Below are 17765 nucleotides of genomic sequence, written 5' to 3'. Positions count from 1 at the left end.
GTCATGCCCCATGCCACTCTACATGCTACTCTGCTGGCCAACAAGATGTCATGGTGCCACTGAACTGAATACCATGGAATCATTCTTCTCTTCCATCAGCCAGCTTAATATGGCCAGAACAGACAGGTGTTGTAAGGGAACAGTCTCACATAGACAAGTCCAAAAGTAAAATTATATCAGTAATATCTGCAGTAAAGCTGAAGAAAAGTGCAAAAAAACCCCAAAGAAGCATATTTTATTGAATTTACAAGGCACAAAATGTTTGTAGTTCCTTAGACAATTGCACTGCTGTAAAAATTACATTGTGTGATATAATTACTAATGGTTTGAAGAGAAATAAACATTATAAATAAAATATGGTCCAAACTACAAAAATGTAAACCATATAAATCAAAATCATAAAACAATTATTCAGTTCTCAGAGGCCTACTTAATCTATACATATGAAATTTCTTATACACAACAAAATCTCATAGAAACCATCACTATGATTGTGAGACATATAACAAGACACTTTGAAGAAATAAATAACACAGTAACATATATTAACACATCTGAGCTCAGGATATACCACTGAAGCAAATAAGAAATGCAAAGCTTTGTTTTTGTGATACCACATATTACAAGAAGAAGAATCGCTCCTACCCCACATTTATTTTGACAATTTCACGCAAACAAGGCATGCTTTCTGGCCTGAAATGTAACCTTTTTATTTTAGGGAACAAAAACATAAAATGCAAAACCAGAATTTATGATTGCTGAGGATTCAACTTGCAAAAAAAATACTAAATGTCTCTAATAGCAAGAAAGCATGCTTTGAAAAGCTGAATGAGGTTGTGGCTCTTTACCCTGTCATTTTCCATTGAAAAAAAAAAATAAAGCTTGAGGAATTTAAAGTTTGACCAGGCAAATAACAAACAGGAAATGACAGCTACACAGAATTGCTCCAATTTTCAACAAAAAGAAATGTTTTAAACTCATACAACCCAATAAATAATAGCCCAAAGCACTCAAGGAGGATCACAATAAAGAAGGGTTGAGGTTCTGGGGAACTGAGACCATAGTTTCGACCTCCAGGGTCAGTAGAATGCACCACTTTACTAAGGACCACACAAGTCACAAATTCAGTGCTCTGGAAATGCAAGACACCAGGGCCCAGGGGCTTCGGCATTTAGGCATTGCAACAGTTCTTCCTCTGTGCTGACTCTTTGGAGCTGATCCCAGCCAGGATAGTGATAGCCTTGCTGTCGGCCTCCTCCTCAGTTCTCTTCTTGACTTCTCTAGGGGGAATGGGGGTGGAGGAGAGGATTACTGATATGCAAAACTAAGTACTAGAAATAAACACAGTGATGCTGAGCAACTGCATGAGCCCTCTAAGCACTGTTCTAAATTCTGTGTGGATGGAAAAGTAGTTGTCTGTGATCTTCATAAGAAATCTATTGAGTCTTCTGTGCCCCATATTAAATGTGAAGAAATGAAGCCAAAAGAGGTCCAAAAATGCCTCTTAGGTCACTCAAATGGAGATGTGGGATTCAGATCATGTAGGCTGGCTCTGGTGCCTGTATGCTGAGCACAGGCTGAGTGCACATGCATACACAAACACACATCCTACCCTTCTCTCCCCTGAAGTCTCAGGATGCTGTATTTTTGACCCCTGTACAGTTCATTCCCTAGCATTCTGGACCCTGGCTCCCATCCTCACAGGAATGCCTAGGCCCTTGAACAAATCAAGGAAGTTGTCTTAGTTACTTTTCTCTCATTGCTCATATGCAACACCCAATCTGTGGACTGATTTACTAATCATACACCCGTAATTCCAGCACCACACACTCCAGATCCAGCTACCTCTGAGAAGTGACCCTGTATGGCTGCATGAGGCTTTGGGGGAGACATCCAGACACAGCCGTAACAGAAGTTTTACTTTAATTATACACAATAATAGAGAGCACAATGGATAGCTAAAAACCATGTAGAAAAATCTTTCTTTTGCTTCTTCCTTAGTTTCTTCAAAGAGGCAACACTGACAAAAAAGTCCTCCTCTCCAATATCTTATGAAAGCCCCTAAGGAAGTGTCCTAAAAGTAGGCCTTGGGATGTCTGATGTCCCACCTCAGACAAGATGAATGACTCTGTGGGTAAGCATGACAGTGTATCCCCCAGGAAGCCCCAATAACTCTGGCTTCCCATGCTGTGCCTGGTGCTCCCCTATCATGAGGGGAGCTTTGCCCCTCCCCTGGGTCAAGATGGGCTGCAGTCATGATGTCCAAGCCCAAGGTAATAATGTCAGCCACCTCAGCCTCCCCTCTTGGAACTCTGAGCTGCCATTTCAGAAGTTTAGGGTCCTTCGACAGACAGAAACTACCAGAGTGCCATTGGGAATGAGATGCCACACAAGAGAAGCCACGGGAGAAAAGGAAGTTGGGCCACAGCCCTGGCAGCTATGTGACCACAAATGCATGAGACACCGCACCCCACACCAACAACCACATCAAGAGATCCAGCCAAGGCTGGTAACTGTGAAGGAGTAAAACTGGCTGCTTAAGCAAGTCAGTCCTGGAATACTTGTTATAGGACCAGCTGTTAACTGAAACTCCTTGAAATAATGTGTGTTCCATGGAAATACATGTGATCCACACCTCATTTTAAACTGTTTAGCTACTATATGAAAACATATAAAACAATATGAAGTCAGTTATTAATATAAATTAACATATTATAGTAAAAATATTTCCATTTCTGCATTAACACATTCACAACAGGGCCATAACTTGTATGTCTTGCTGCTGGGCAGCTCTGAACCACCAGTGATACATGCATGATTGTCCCATTGCATAGCATGGGACAGGCCCAGCAGTGGTAAAGCCTGATGGCACAGTCATGCATGTACCCCTGTGATTCAAGTGGGCAGGAATGTATTCATCAATAATGTCAATGAGCTAACTCATAATTTCTATATTGTCTTCAAAACCCACTATATATTTAAGAAGACTTTTTTTTTCTGGTACCGGGAATCGAACTCAGAACCTTGTGCTTGCCAGGTAGGCGCCTGTGCCACTGAGCTATATCCCTGGCCCCCCACTATATATTTAATACTCATTTCAAACATCTAGTGGCTACTAATTTGGTCAGCATAGCTTCAGAATATTCTGGTCCTAACTTCTGAAAAATTCTGTACCATAAGTCAGAAGAAAAGATATCTTAGCAGGAAAACAAAGAGAAACTAACTCTCCCCATAAGTTGCTAATAAGTGCTATGTTTTCACATTTTCCTTATTTAACAGGCACCATATGCACACACACCAACACCCATCCCGACAGGTGACAAATGGGCAGTATCACCCTAACTTCACAGATGAGGAAACACAATCTAAGGAACAGAAACACAGCCAACCCCTGACACCCTGAAACACTCAATTCAGACCTCTGCCTCTGGAACCATCCTATAAATGTCAACTGTTTAAGCCACTGTGTGGGATGTTCCCATGTGTGGGAATTTGTTATAGAGAACAAAAATTCTATCCCAGTCATTCTGACATTTAACAAATGCCCAGTCTATGCCAGGCTGTGGGGTCTTTACCTAAAGAGCCCATGTGAGAGAGGCAGACGTTCAAACACTGAAGGACAAGTTCCCTACAGAGAATCTTACACACATCCCGTGTGGGAGGATCTGCAAATCTTCATGTGGATTCTGACATGAGAGGAATCTTGAGGTAACAGGCATTCACCTGGGGAAGGGAATCTATGTGCAAGGAATAGTGGGACAAAGGCTGAGGCATAAATGAGCATGGCCATGACTGGACAGAGGTGGCTGTGTCTACAGACCATCCTTCATCCTGGGGAAAGAGGTAGCCAGACCATGCAGCACTAGCAGCCTCATGTTCAGGAACCTTGACTTTGTACTGTAAGTAGGACACTGATGTGTGGTGGAAGGCAAAAAAATAAAGAGTAATTGGACATTTGTTTATAAAGAGTCCACTGACTGCAGGGTAAAGGATGACTGAATACTGGAGAAGATCTGAAGCAGAAACCTACGTACTAACCAAGGCAGGAAACCTGTAGCTTGCACAAAAGAAGGAGAGGGCTGCATGGATCAAATGACGTACACACTGATCACCGAGCACACAGGACTTGGAACCCACTAAGGGGAGGGGGGAGGAAAAGTAGAAGAGTACACCACCAAGAATGAGTCTGGGTGATCAGTTTAGTTCCAATTTTGCTAGATTCCTGAAAAAACCAACAGAGAATAAGGAACAAGATAAAGACACACAACACACATTAGGATTCTGACATATGGAGTCATTCTTCTACTGCAACTTCCAGTTGGTGACTCAGACTATGTTTGTGTCATTTATTTGAGGAAGGAGTCGTTCTAAATACACAAGATGCACATCACCAGCCAGAGGCAGGTTCAGAATCCACAGGGATGGAAGACACCAGCAGCGAGCAGGTGAGCACAAAATGGGATCTAGAGAGCCCAGGCCTGCGAGGCAAGCCAGTGACTCAGGGTAGCAGTGAGTCCTGACTCCGCCAGCCATGTCACTGATAAACCTGACTGAACACTCTAATTCCCAAAGGTTCTTACCTGCCGAGTGGTATAAAAATGACAGCATTCTCACAAGTAACTCAAAACTCTCCCTTCTAGAAGGTCCAGTGACCTTGATTAGCTACAAAGCACATGGCTTTTGGGCTGTGTATTTTCATCTGTGCCCTCTAACATTAAACTGCAATGCTTACCTTTTATCCCCCGATCTCCTATTGAACATCAATGAGCTATGCACTTGCTAAGTTTTCATAATAATGAACACATCATTGAGCCTGAAAGCAAATATTAAGGGCAAAAGTGTACACCCCCATCTTTCCTCTGGCCTTCAGGTTCTTTAATCTACCAAAAATGCAGGCATGCCTCAGTTTAAAGAAATCAGAAAGATACAATTCCAAACATCTAAAAGAGGTTTTAACACTGGGGAAATTAAGTGGCCTCACTAAAAACTAATATGTGTTTACCTGCATTGTTAAAAATATATATAATTATCACATACAAACAATAAAACAACTATACTTTTTTACTTTAAAGAGAATAGTAAAAAAAAGAATAACAGCAAAATACAAACAAAACAAAGCAAGGACATTAAAAATGATACAGAGTTTCAAACCAAATGATAAGGATTAACAGTGGTCGTTATATTACATATTGTTATCTTCAATGAAGTTGCTCAGATTACCAGATGTAAGAATGGAAGATTGATCAAACCATTAAAGAGAACAAAGGACAGAACAACTATACTTTCAATGACTCAACCATTCTTGCATTCAGTTGATACACCAGCCTGAATTTTTCATGTTTTTCTCCAGTTTCAGGCTCTTGATTCATAAATGCCCATTGGACTTGAAACTACTGCACAACAGTTGAAGCCTGTAGGGCAAGGATGCCATTTGCCCCAACTGTGGTCCTACTGCCCTACAAGGAAACTGCACTTCTAGGAGAAAGTCTACTGGGGATTGAGAAGTTTCCAAGAAAAATAAGAGTGGTTCAAACTATTAACCAAACACATTACTTGACCTTCCAAATCAAATTCCATTTCCGACGGCACAAAGCCATATCATCTTCTCATTCCTGTTTTAGGACATTATGTGGAGTAGAGGAGACCATAATGAGATCACCCCATGACAGTTAAGTCAAGGACTTAAGTGTTCTACATAATGTGCAATTTTCTAAAGGCTGTGAAACTTTTAAAAATGATTTTTCTACCTGTGGAGACCAGAACTTTTTCATTTAAGACTTTAGTACTTTGAAAAGCCAATCTGAAGGCAGAGAATAAAGCAAAGTACTTACATATCTGCTTTACTTATAATTTTAATATTCAACACATCACTAACATAACTAGAGGTCCAAACGAGGCCATAATGCAGTGACAATACAAAGAAAACCTCCACAGGCAGTTCAAAACAAGTTTGTCAGTTTCCCTGTCTAAAGCTTAAGAAGTAACTAGGACCTGACCACTGCATAGGTAAGTGACCTTCTTATCAAAATGCCTTTGCACACCAGGTGCTTTAAGTAAATCAACACAACCTAGTGTCTACCGTTACCTGTAAACAGGCTCAGCCAGGCTCACCCAAATGGTCATATGGGAGCAGATGGCAAGGAGGAAGCAGGCAGCTCAAGAAAAGATAAGATAGAGAATCAATTCCACACTGTGGATGCAAACAGGACACTTTGTATGCACTGAGCTTTAATGAAGCAATTGAGCATTAAATATGATTATTCAGCAGAGTACAGGCTATTACTATAGAAAATCATATACTGTCACTATTGGAAAGGAGCTTTGAGGTCATTTTATTCATCCTCCTTCTTCATTTTACAGATCCCTTAAGTAAAGCAGGAGTTTGTCAAAGGATCCACAGCTATTTAGGGGTAGATTAAAAGGACAGACTTTGAGTCTCCTCTTACCAACCTTTCAGGGTGCCTGGCCACAGCCAGGAACTATACAGAGGTCAGGCATCTCTCTACGAAATGCTTGGGACTGTAAGGGTTTCAAAACCAGCAGTTTTGTGGATTTTGGAATATATGTATAGAACTTACCTGTTGATGACCCTTAACCCATCAGAAAATGCAAAATTCAAAAATTTTGACCACCGATATCTCTGCCCAAAGAATTCCAGACTGTGAAGCAGTTTGGATTTGGCATTTTCAGTGAAGGATGCTCCACCTGCCCAAGGCCTGAACTATACCAATCTTTGTCCACTGTGTGGGTGCAGCCATGAGGTGCCCACGAAGGCCAGGCCACACTGGCCTTGCAGAGCTTAGGTCTGCAGGTTCTTCTCGTCCCCTGGGCAGCAGCTTCCTCACCTCCACCCAGGAATTCCTAACTCCACACTCACGACACACAACACAACCACTTAAGTAAAAACACTGACCAGTTCCACAAGTACCTCATCTTTAGTAAAAGCAAACACTGCCTCTGCAGAATTCCTTCCACCCCTTTTCAGATGCAGCTTGTTCAGCCAAAAGAGCTGGTGGGCCCAGAGCACAAAGGTGGAACTCATTACAGACCTAGTATAAAAGGTATTACTCTCCCTCTGTTTAAAAATTTTTTATGTATTTTCTTACTGCAATATTGAGAATTGAACCCAGGGCCCTAGTAATGAGCTATATCCTCAGGAATTCTGTTCCATTTTGTTTTACAGATAGGTCTTGCTAAGTCACCAAGTTGCCCAGGCCGGGCTCGAGCTTTTGATTCTGCTTCAGCCTCCCAGAGTGTTGGGATCACAGGTGTGCAGCACTATACGCAGCTACTCTGGCTCTTTTTTGACAAATGTGATAAGAATGCATGATTCTACTACTAATCACAGGCAAAAAAAAAAAAAAAACGAGTAATAATTCACCGGAATCTATATAGGTTTAACTATTCATCTTTCTTTTTCTACCTATTGTAGGTCACACTCTAAGTCAGCAGTGTTTTCTACTTTAAACAAAGAAGACTTCCAACCTTGTAAAGAGAAGTATGCATTCATCTTAAAGGTGAAAATTCTTGAAGATGCTGAGTGTGAGCCCTGGGCAGCTGCCAAGCCCTACCACAAACCCAAATCAGTTAGGACACTTGAAGTCTTGGGACCTGTTTCTTCCCTGGCTCTGGGGAGAGAAGTCACCTAGCCCCAAACCCCAGCATAATCCCCCTCTAACACAGTCTAGTTACGAGACTCTGTGATACCAAGTCATTCAACAAAAAGCACCATTAAAAATACTGCCAAGTATTTAATTCTCAATGTTTATGAGCAGGAGAGGTCAATTATCCCAGTAATGATTCTTATAAAATCTCAGTCAGAAAAAGAATTATGTTTAAAATCCTGTGTTTGTTTTTTTCTTTAACTAGATATTATCCTGAACTTTATTTATGCATTTTTATTTTTTTTTTTTACTTTGGGGGATGCTATATAATCTGTTTAGGGCAGTAGAGAGTCATTTTTTCATTTGTGGCAGAAAAACCAAGCAAAGTCTGTCAGGTAATGTCATGTCCTAAGAGCACTCCAAAGATTAAAACAAGAATGTTTACATCCAAGTTCTTTAGTGATGCCAATTTTCATTCTAACCTACACCCCCAATAGTGTTATTATTACCACCATTGCCTTAGCTTAATAATTACGCAGAAATAATTTTGACAGAGTATTCCACCTGGCATGATATACAATTTGCTTTGCTGTTTTGTTCCCCCTTTACTCAGGAAAATGTCATAGCTGATAGTTCTAATTGTCATAGCTCCTGGTGTTTAAAAATCTGGTTCCTGGTGCTGACTCATACAAGTCACCTATTAGCTTCATGGCAACATTTTACAGAAATGTCAACACTGCAGATCTACCTGTTCTGTTTGGCAACAAAGATAATTTGCAGATGTTCACAGTGAACAAGTAGCATTACCAGTTTCTCTAGTATCCGTGTGTATTCATTTTTTCTACTCTGACTAAAAGACAGTACAGTGTTTTCCAATGCATATTCTAGCTATATGTTATGGTCAAGACATTTGACATATCCATTAGCTAAATGAAAATTTATGCCTATATTTAGTACTCTGAGTAACTACTAATGAAGACAATATGCAATGTATTAATTACTGTAATTTTCCTACTAACCTGTTTTGAAACTGTTTTATTGTTATTTTTATTTTTTTCTCTTTAAAAAAAAAGAAAATTCATCCCTAAATCTAGTTTTCCACACATAAGGCAAAACCTTACCGAGCAAGATGGAGGACCGTTTCCACGACATTGGAACCGTCTTTGGCGCTTGTTTCACAGAATAAGGCCCCATACGTCTGTAGAAAAGAAGTATATATGATTCAATTAAGCCTTTAATGGGTTCTTTGAAATTTTAGTTATTAAAATCAACAAATTAAAATATTTTCTTGTTTAATATGGAAAGAGTAATAGCTAAGAAAACGAATTTAGAGTTTCAACACTTTAAAAAAAAAGTCTGAGCACAGTTAATCTAGGAATGATTCTTAGTCAATGGATTTTTATTTTGTGTTAAAGAAGTACAAATTCATGTTTTAAAATTTTGCTTCCAATAATCATATACCTGCTATCAAATGTTCTCTATCAACTTTAAGAGAGACAAAATAATAGCTAGGAATAGGATGCCCATCACAAGTTTGCTTTTTGCAGCACTGAAGGCCCATTCTCCCGCACACAATCATCTTTCCTCTTAGGCTGCAGCAGCTAAAACCAAGGCACACTTTCTAGTCCTGTGTCATTCAACCTCCCAGCAATGCGGTATGCTACGTATATGACCAATGATCATATTACTCTTTTGCTTGAGGCCTTTCAAGGCCCCTCTTCAAGTAATATTCAAAAACTTTTTCCATGGAAAACAGGACCCTGCTTGATGTGGCTTTGGCCAGTCTTCCAGCTTTATCTTCCATCATATCACCTCACTCACAAAGCTCTAGTGAGTTAACTTTCCTGTGTTTCTCCAATGCCCTGAATTCCCACTGACTTTAGGACTTTTGTACCTACTCTTTGATTACCTACGCCACCCTCTACTTCCACCAATCCCTTCACTAGTCTCCTACTTAGTTTTGGATTTTATGGTAACGTTTTCTTGACGTTAATTTCTAACCCTGAAAGTCTATATCTGGTCTTAAAACTCCCCGGTGCTCTATACTTTTGTGTATAACACCTGTCATAAATATAATCACTGGTTATTTTTGTGTGTCTTTGTCAAACAAGCTAAAGACACTTTCACTTAATAAAACAGAATTGGGTGTGCTATGTGGTTGGGTGTGGGCTAAGTATTCCTCTGTGGGACAAGGGAGGATTTCATGGTTGCTCTAGACCAGGGACAAGGGGAAAAGACTCCACAATGAGGCCTTTACCTAAGAGCCCCTAAATTCACAGAATATCTACATACATCAAAAAATGAGCATATCTAGGGGCTGGGGATTTAGCTCAGCGGCAAAAGCGCCTGCTCTGGCAAGCGCAAGGTCGTGAGTTCGGTTCCTGGTACCGGAGAAAAACCAGAAAAACAACAAAAAAAAAAAAAAAACAAAAAATGAGCATATCTAGTTATTTTTGGGGCTTTCAAACCCAGGACATTATAGGATGAACTGGAGACTGCCTTAAAGAGGGTGAAAACCATGAATTATATTAGTCCAGCAGGTCCAAGCCTTACTTTTCTACTGTAAATTTGTACTTTAGCATAACAGTATCTGGCTATATCTCAGTACTTTTCCCTGAAGGATACAGGAAGCAATCTATATGTTTTCCCACTTGATATGACAAATGGAAATAAGTGTGCACATGTGCAAAAGTGACAAAACAAGATTTTTACCCTTCTTATGCTCTGTGTAACCTTGTTTTGTATATGTTTACTTGAGCATCAGAGAGGGCCCAATAGACCCACACCACTCCAGGATTTGTTAAAAAGAAAAGTGTTCTTTTCATTTTTCTGGCACAAATAGCCCAATTTAATATAGTGGCACTTGAAAAACTAGATTTACAAGTTTTGGAGGAGGTCAAAAGTGAAAAAGTGAATCATCAGATTACTCACGCATGGATGATGAAGATGATCCATTATGGTAAAATGCATGCTTTCATAACACAAGAGTGGTGTGGGTGTATGATGATGAAGATGACGATGACTTTGACATTAGCCATGTGAGCCAAAGTTCCTGTGACAGTGAAATGGAGCAAGAATCGACTGATACAGATACAGGCAATGCAAACCTTCTTGACTCAGATGGTGAAGAAAACAGCAATATGAGTACATATTTAACTAGTCAAAATGTTGTGAAATGGCCACACAATCAGATGGATCAATCCATTGTTAGAATTATGTCCAAAAATATAGTGAAAGTCTCACCAGGGATGAAAGGTATTGGATAGAATGACAGCATTGCTATTCAACATTAGAAATTGTAACAAATGAAATGCTATAAGATGCTATGAAACACACAAAGGCTGAAATGCAAGTAAAAGTGCTGTGTGCATCAATAGCCACATTCAAAAATTTATTTATTATGATGCCTGACTAGTTAACTGAAAGCATTCATATGTCTGCTGTACTTAGCAGGGATTCCTCATGGTCATCACAGGAATGTAAAAGATTTGTTCAAAAGCAGTGGGTCAAAATATGGCATAAAAATTTATGCCTTTGTAGATGTGAAGACTTATTATGCTTTCATTTAGACATTTATCCTGAAACTCGGCCATCCGGTCCTTATTCATATAGTAATAAAACAAATGATGTGAACAGACTTATTGCTCTCATCTCCCAAACTAATCAGAATGTGACATTCAACTAGTTTGCCAGTTTCCAATTTATGATACATTTGCTAACAGAGCACATGTTGACCAGTGAAGGAACTGTACCCAGGAACAAAGCAGAAATTCCAAATGAAATATTGCAATTTCAAATCAGAAAATTGTATAGTACAAACTCTGGATTGCAGAAAGATAATACATTGGCCTCATATATGGCAAAGAAAACCAAACTGGTACTGCTGGATGTACCTGTGAAGACTACTTTGGGTACGACAGTTGAAGCAAAGCTTATTTCTATGGTGAACTTTGGTTTGTATTTACATAGTAGCTTACATAGGTTTTTATTTTTGATGTTAACTTTTAGCTTTTATAAGCAAGTAAACAGCTGATATAAAAATGTGGTGTCTATTTTAAATGTCATTACATATTTGATATTGTATTTTATTGATATCTTACTTTCCTGCTAAGTGCATGTTATACAATATAGTAGGTAGCTCTTGATGAAACAGGAAGAGCTGATGTGAAAATGTGAATGTTTATTCTAAATACACAATATATATTAAGAATTTAATACTTTGTTTTATTGATATTTTATGTTCCTGCTAACATTGTATCATATAATAAGAACCTTCTAACAAAACAGCAAGATCACTGAGGTGTCAAGTATGTCCTAAAAAAAGTCAGGAAAGCAAAACACATGTGCTGTCACTGTAAATGATATGTGTGTATGGAATGTGCTGTTGTCACGTATGTAGACTGCCTCAGTTGTGATAATTGAACTAAAGATTTTTTCTTGTAAAGTGCTATTGGTGTTTTCATTGAAGTTCATTGTTATGGTTTGTATCTAGATGTTCCCCCAAAGACTCATGCACTTTTACATGGGATTTTTCAGACATAGCTGAATATACAGTGTGTGACTGATTCATGGTTCAAGGCTGGATTAACAGTACTAGGATTAAGGGTGGGTGAGTGCTAGATCAGTCCTCGGATTGGATTGGCACTGCCCTAATCCTAGCAGCCTGGATGAGATAAAAGGAACAGAAAGAGGCTTGTCTCCTCCTTCCTCTCTTGTTGCTTTTGCTGTCTTTTGCCACCATGAACTGTTGCCCCTCTGCTGTGTGCCACCCTACCTTGCAGCCAGCCCACTAAGGACGGAAACTTCTATAAACTGTGAGCTAAATAAACCTTTCCTTCTTTTACCTTTGGGTGTCAGGTATTTTGTCCCCGCAACAAGAGAAAAGTAACTAAGATATTCCTATACGAATTTATTTGTGTTATTCTTTTTTAGACTTCCTACACCAAAAAATTTTGGTGTTTTATAAAAAATAAATATTAAAAATTCAATACTTTATTTTTGTGACATTTTTCCTGTTAAGTACTCATTGGTTAATATAAAAAAACTCAAACTTAGAATTAATAATTCAATAGAAATATTCTAAAGAATAAACACAGGTCTGATAGATTCATGTTTCATGCCTTAGTGACAAAATTAGTCTTAATGCTGAGTAAGCAAACCTTCTAAACTCTGAGCAGCAATGAAACTGGCAGGTGGCTAAGAACTGCTAGCTCTGGGGGGCTCATGAGGAGCAGCCTGTCACACAGACCACCTCAGTAAGTATCCGTCTCCCCTGACAGTGAACTACGCAATGGCAAGGTCCAGCCACTTTTTTCCTATGGTCTTTGCTCAGCAAGTAATGAAGTGTTTGTCACACGGTGAAAACAACGAAGCACATGTTGAATGAATCTCCCTGCATTTCAAAGTTTCAGTGTTTTCACATTTGTTTTGCAGTTCTAAAATTTAAAACACTTTCCAATTTAACACAGTAAAAGTGGAAAAAAAAATGACAGCAACATGAAACTTCATTTTAAAACTCTGATATGTTTGCTGCTGAGTCTTTTCCTGGTCCTGACACCAAACACTAATATCAACATCAAATCTGAGTGGTACAGTGAGGTGCATCTGAATTCCTTATATGGGTAAGACAAAGCAGGAGGGGGCCACAGAGCATGCTACCACACAGACAGTGATAGGAGAAAAGTATAGTCCACAGTAGCAAATGCACAGGAATAAACTTAATCTCCAATACAAATGCATAACCAAAAATGCATTCCAACTAACAATAACTACTCCAACTAAGTACAAATTCCAACTAAGTACAAATCCTTGAAAAGAATATAAAAAAGAAGGCTTCCAATTTCCTTCACTCAGGTGGGCATCATCTCCTGCCCCTTGGCATGGGAACCCTCTGAAACCAACTCATCTTCTCAAAATAGAACCTACTACCTAGGTTCCAGGACTAGAAGAGGGTTCCAAGGCAGTGTGACAGGGCAGGGCAAAGACGGCAAGATGACTTCAGCTCATTTTTGTCAGTGACACTCAGTACAGGAAATGATGCAACTGCTTTTCCTTCCCGAGGTACTCCTCGCTTGCACTTTACTTATGCCACGCAGGAGGCATGCACTGTGTGTTCTACAGTGTGAGCAGGACAGTCTCAGGAAACACTGCGAGGGAAGCCAGAGAGCCTCTTCATCACAGGAAGCTAAAAGGGCAGGCTGCTGATTCCAGAGCCACTCAACCCCTCTGTCCTCTCCCACCTCAGACCCCTTGCTCTTACCCTGGCCAGATTTTCTCCAAAATGGCTTGGCATGCATTTCTGTCCCTCCGAAGCAGCAGTGGCTCGTAGATCAGACTTGTTTCCAACCAACATGATAGGAACAACCTGGGTAGATGCATCCTACCATGAAGAGAAAAATCAGGCATGGGCCAAACATTGGACAAATTACAGTGACAACAATGATGATGGCAAAAGCAGCAGCAGCAGCTACTAGTCCAGTTGCACTTGTGTGTCAAACGATGCATGCAAAGTTTGGCAAGCAAAAGTGTGTAAATGTAAACACACTTTCCTTGCACTCTTCATCAATGTAAGCCCTATTTTAGGAGCACAAACTGAGGATTTATTACCACTGTCTAAGTCTTACTGCCAATTGTAATATTATACATATTTATATTATATTATATTAAAAATATTATCTTTAAACCCAAAAATATTTCTATACACAGCCATATATTTTTTCCTATTTACAGATGAGAAAACTGAAATTCAGAAAGGTTACCTAAGACCACATAAGAGTCACAGCCCAGTTCCACTGACTCCATGATTCGCTATTATACAATGTCCCATCCTTGGGTTAATAAAAAGGGGGAAAGGAACTTGGAGTAATTAGCTTTACAGCAAAGGAAATATGCATCTGCCAATTTCTTGTCGCTAGCACACAGAGAACTACAAACCAACAGCAACTTGAAAAACATAACCACAACAGCGTATTTGGCTGGAGTGGCCACAAAATTTTCTACACGTCTCACTTCAAACAATGCTGATTACAAATCAACTTCATTAACCCAGGTGGAAAACCAGAGCAATTCTTCAGCTATCACAGAAAGAGACTAGTTTCAAAGTTCCATACTCACAAAAACAAAATTTGAAATTCCTAAAGGTAAACAGTTTCTCATAAGGAAAAAATCAACTGCTAATTGTTCATAGTAATAGATTCCAAGGCTAACTTTCCCAGATCAGCATATGCAAAATGTCATGCTGTCCCAGCATTCACCAGGGCAGGGCTAATGGTGCTTCAGGTGTGACTGCAAAGTGAAGGCTGGGATCCCATCATGCCTACCAGTTGGCCCTCCCTGGAGGTGTATAATCAGTCTCTTCCTGTTTCTGCCTCAATTTCCTCATCTATAAGATGGAAGGGGTTAAAAAGCACATTCCACCTGGGCAGGCAATGATAAGGATAAAAGAAGATAAGCTGACCATGCAAAAAAACAAGTTTCTCCTTCCCAATTAAGAAAGCAGCCACCAGGTATCTACACATGGAACTTAGTCTGTCTAAAAATATCTGGGTACTCATTCAGTTTGATGATATACCTGATACGGGAGCAAGACATGAGCCTTAAAAGGAAATTATATTTGACTTACTTTATCTTCAGACAGTGCTTTTTACTGAAGGCCTCAGTAGGCAGTGAAAACAAAGGGAGAGAAGGGAGAAAAGCCTTCCCCAAAACTTGCTGTGCTCAGGAATTGTGCTCTGGGGTGATCTCCTCAGGACCTCATGTGACATCACTGATCACATATTTACTTGTGCTAGCTCAGAAGCTGAGCATCTATTTTTTTTGCTTTTTCATTTTTTTCTGGTACTGGGAATCGAACTCATGACCTTGCACTTGCCAGGCAGGTGCTGTGCTGCTGAGCTAAATCCCCAGCCCCAAGCTGAGCATCTGAATGGCTTCTTAAAGTCACACAGGGGGAGCCTGACACCTCCTTTAAGTCATGGCTTGAATGTGGCCTTTGGTGCAGCTGCCCAAGCACACAAATTTCCTTATCACAGTGCCCTGCACCTGCTTTCCTTTTGCTTCTCTAATGTTTGTCCTGTCTTATGTTTGTTCCTTGGTTTCAGTTTTCCTCTCTAGAAGACAAGCTTCAGGACAACAAAACACTTTGTTTCAGTGACAGATAAATCCCAAACATCCAGAAGAGTATATGCTTAGAGTAGAAACTCAAAATATCTTTTTTATTTTTGAAGTCCTAGAGATGAAACCCAGGGGCAATAAACTACTGAACTACATCCCCTGGTCTTGTTTTAAAAAACTTGTTTGAGACAAGATCTCCCTAAGTTGTCTGGTTGGAACCCAAACTTGCAATCCTCATGCTTCAGTCTCCCTACATGTCGGGATTACAGGTATGCACAGATGTTTTTCCATGTGTAGAAGTCAGAAAGAAATCTCAAGTTCCTCTGTTCAGCTTTTACCTAAATATTCTATCAACAAATTATTCAAGATAGGTAAGTAAATGGCCATAATTTGATTTTATCCCCAATTTTATTACAAGATTTTATAAGTGAGTAGTTTTCAATTGAAATATTCCAACTATCAATTCAGAGGACTCATTCACTGCTTTTCAATCCTCTGGCCCATTTTAGTGACAGGACCATTCTCTTGTACCCAGCTTCTGGTGGTCATGAAAATGGTTCTTACAGGATTGCCTCAAATTAGAAAGAGCCACTGAGAAGTTGCTCTGGATGTGTTCTTTCTGAAGCAAAAGTCCATGCCCCACAATGTCTATTTCTCATACCAAATTTAATAATTCACCTTGAATACTGTTATTTCTCCAGATCCTATGAAAAATGGAGACCAATGGCTGACAGGGTTATGGGCCACGTGCAGTTGCTTAGCAATAAATGGCTGTGGGCCACTTGATGTCAGAACTATTTTACAGTGGCTGACACTGTCTTTCTTGAGCATAATCTGAAGATTTAAAAAGAAGACTAATGATAAAACTTCAACAGTGAAAAGATTTTCTGAGTTTTCTTCATTCTTTTGGGCAGACACCTCTCTGGTACATAGGAACAGTACCCTGGAATTTCTTTTCATCAAAGGTATCCTCCAGTAACAAGCTACTCACTCTGGGTGAGTCAGGAAGTCCAACTCCATCCATCATTCTACCCCTAACCCCTAAACAAATAATATAGGCAAGTGCCATATACCTTCTGTTCCTTGGGTGTCTCTTTGTAAGTAAAAATATGTTTTGGATTTTCCTTTCTCAGATGTTAGAGAGATGAATGTAACATGAAAAATCTTTGAAGTAAAAATATTAAAAATGTGATATATTTTCTTTGCATTTATGAAGATTTTGACTATATTTTGGTAAAATTAAGGATGTATTTATGTATCACTGTTGAAATCTTACTGCTGATGGCAATCAGTTCTTTCTCTTATTACATCAGTTACAGAACATTAATTCCAGAAGCTAATTTGAGATCAGTGAGCAATTAGTTCTGTTTAGCCACTAGAGCAATTTGATATCTGCTTAATATTATGAAAAATATACCTATCTAAAAAGTTCTATTAGTCATTCGTTTACTTTTCAAGGTGGTCTGCCACATCACGCCTTGAACTATACTTTTGTACTGATTAATAACTATTGCAGCCCATTAAATGTAGTCATCTCATTTTCTAATTTTAAAACCGTTTACCATGAAGCCAAATTACATGAAAGCATCCAATAAACTACCATCTTACTCAACCACAGATACCAACCCACACGTTCAAAATGCCAACTGGCATTTCAGAGGGATCTTGTGATGTGTGAAGATCTTGCATCATGGCCAGAAGCAGGTGGGGAGACAGCTGTGTGGAATCTGGGCCTCAGCACATGCTGGCTTCCAGATGCTGCTCCGCCCCTGCTGCTCATGCTGGAGGAAGCCCCTCCCTACATCTGACCACACCCCCCCCACAGCACCTCCTTGTTGGCCAAGGCCGCCACCTCGTACACTTCCTGCGTTTTCACTTCATTGCATGAGGCCTGATCTTAGCTAGAAGAACACAGAAACTCCGTTCCCAGAAGTTAACCTCCATTGTGATCTTGGCTTAAGGGCGCTTGTGTAACTCTCACGGAAGAGAGTGAGTCTGCCAAATGTCACGAGAAACACTGTTCCCTGACAGCTCACACAGCTGGCTTCT

The 17765-nt window shown here is 39.7% G+C and overlaps 1 protein-coding gene across 6 annotated transcripts in view; it reads right to left on the bottom strand.

The window, feature by feature from the left end:
- Nucleotides 1-217: 217 nt before the first annotated feature.
- The window catches only part of Rasef (RAS and EF-hand domain containing), a 56668-nt gene continuing 39120 nt past the window's right edge, over nucleotides 218-17765 (bottom strand). For 3 of the 6 annotated variants that reach the window (XM_013507551.1, XM_013507556.1, XM_013507552.1), the window contains 3 exons: nucleotides 13864-13983; nucleotides 8726-8802; nucleotides 218-1280 (listed from right to left, as the gene is read on the bottom strand). In XM_013507551.1, coding sequence (XP_013363005.1) covers nucleotides 1172-1280; nucleotides 8726-8802; nucleotides 13864-13983 — 306 coding nt within the window. In that variant the 3' untranslated portion in view covers nucleotides 218-1171. Of the gene's footprint in view, nucleotides 1281-5750; nucleotides 6156-8725; nucleotides 8803-10541; nucleotides 10657-13863; nucleotides 13984-17765 lie in introns of those variants that run through there. The other 3 variants (XM_013507553.1, XM_013507555.1, XM_013507554.1) reach the window with 3 other exon arrangements.

This window comes from Chinchilla lanigera, unplaced genomic scaffold (assembly GCF_000276665.1).
Source record: "Chinchilla lanigera isolate Chin_1 unplaced genomic scaffold, ChiLan1.0 scaffold00129, whole genome shotgun sequence".
NCBI classification, from domain to species: Eukaryota; Metazoa; Chordata; class Mammalia; order Rodentia; family Chinchillidae; genus Chinchilla; species Chinchilla lanigera.
The sequence above is the reverse complement of the archived record's forward strand: the minus strand, read 5'-3'. Positions and strand labels throughout refer to the sequence as shown.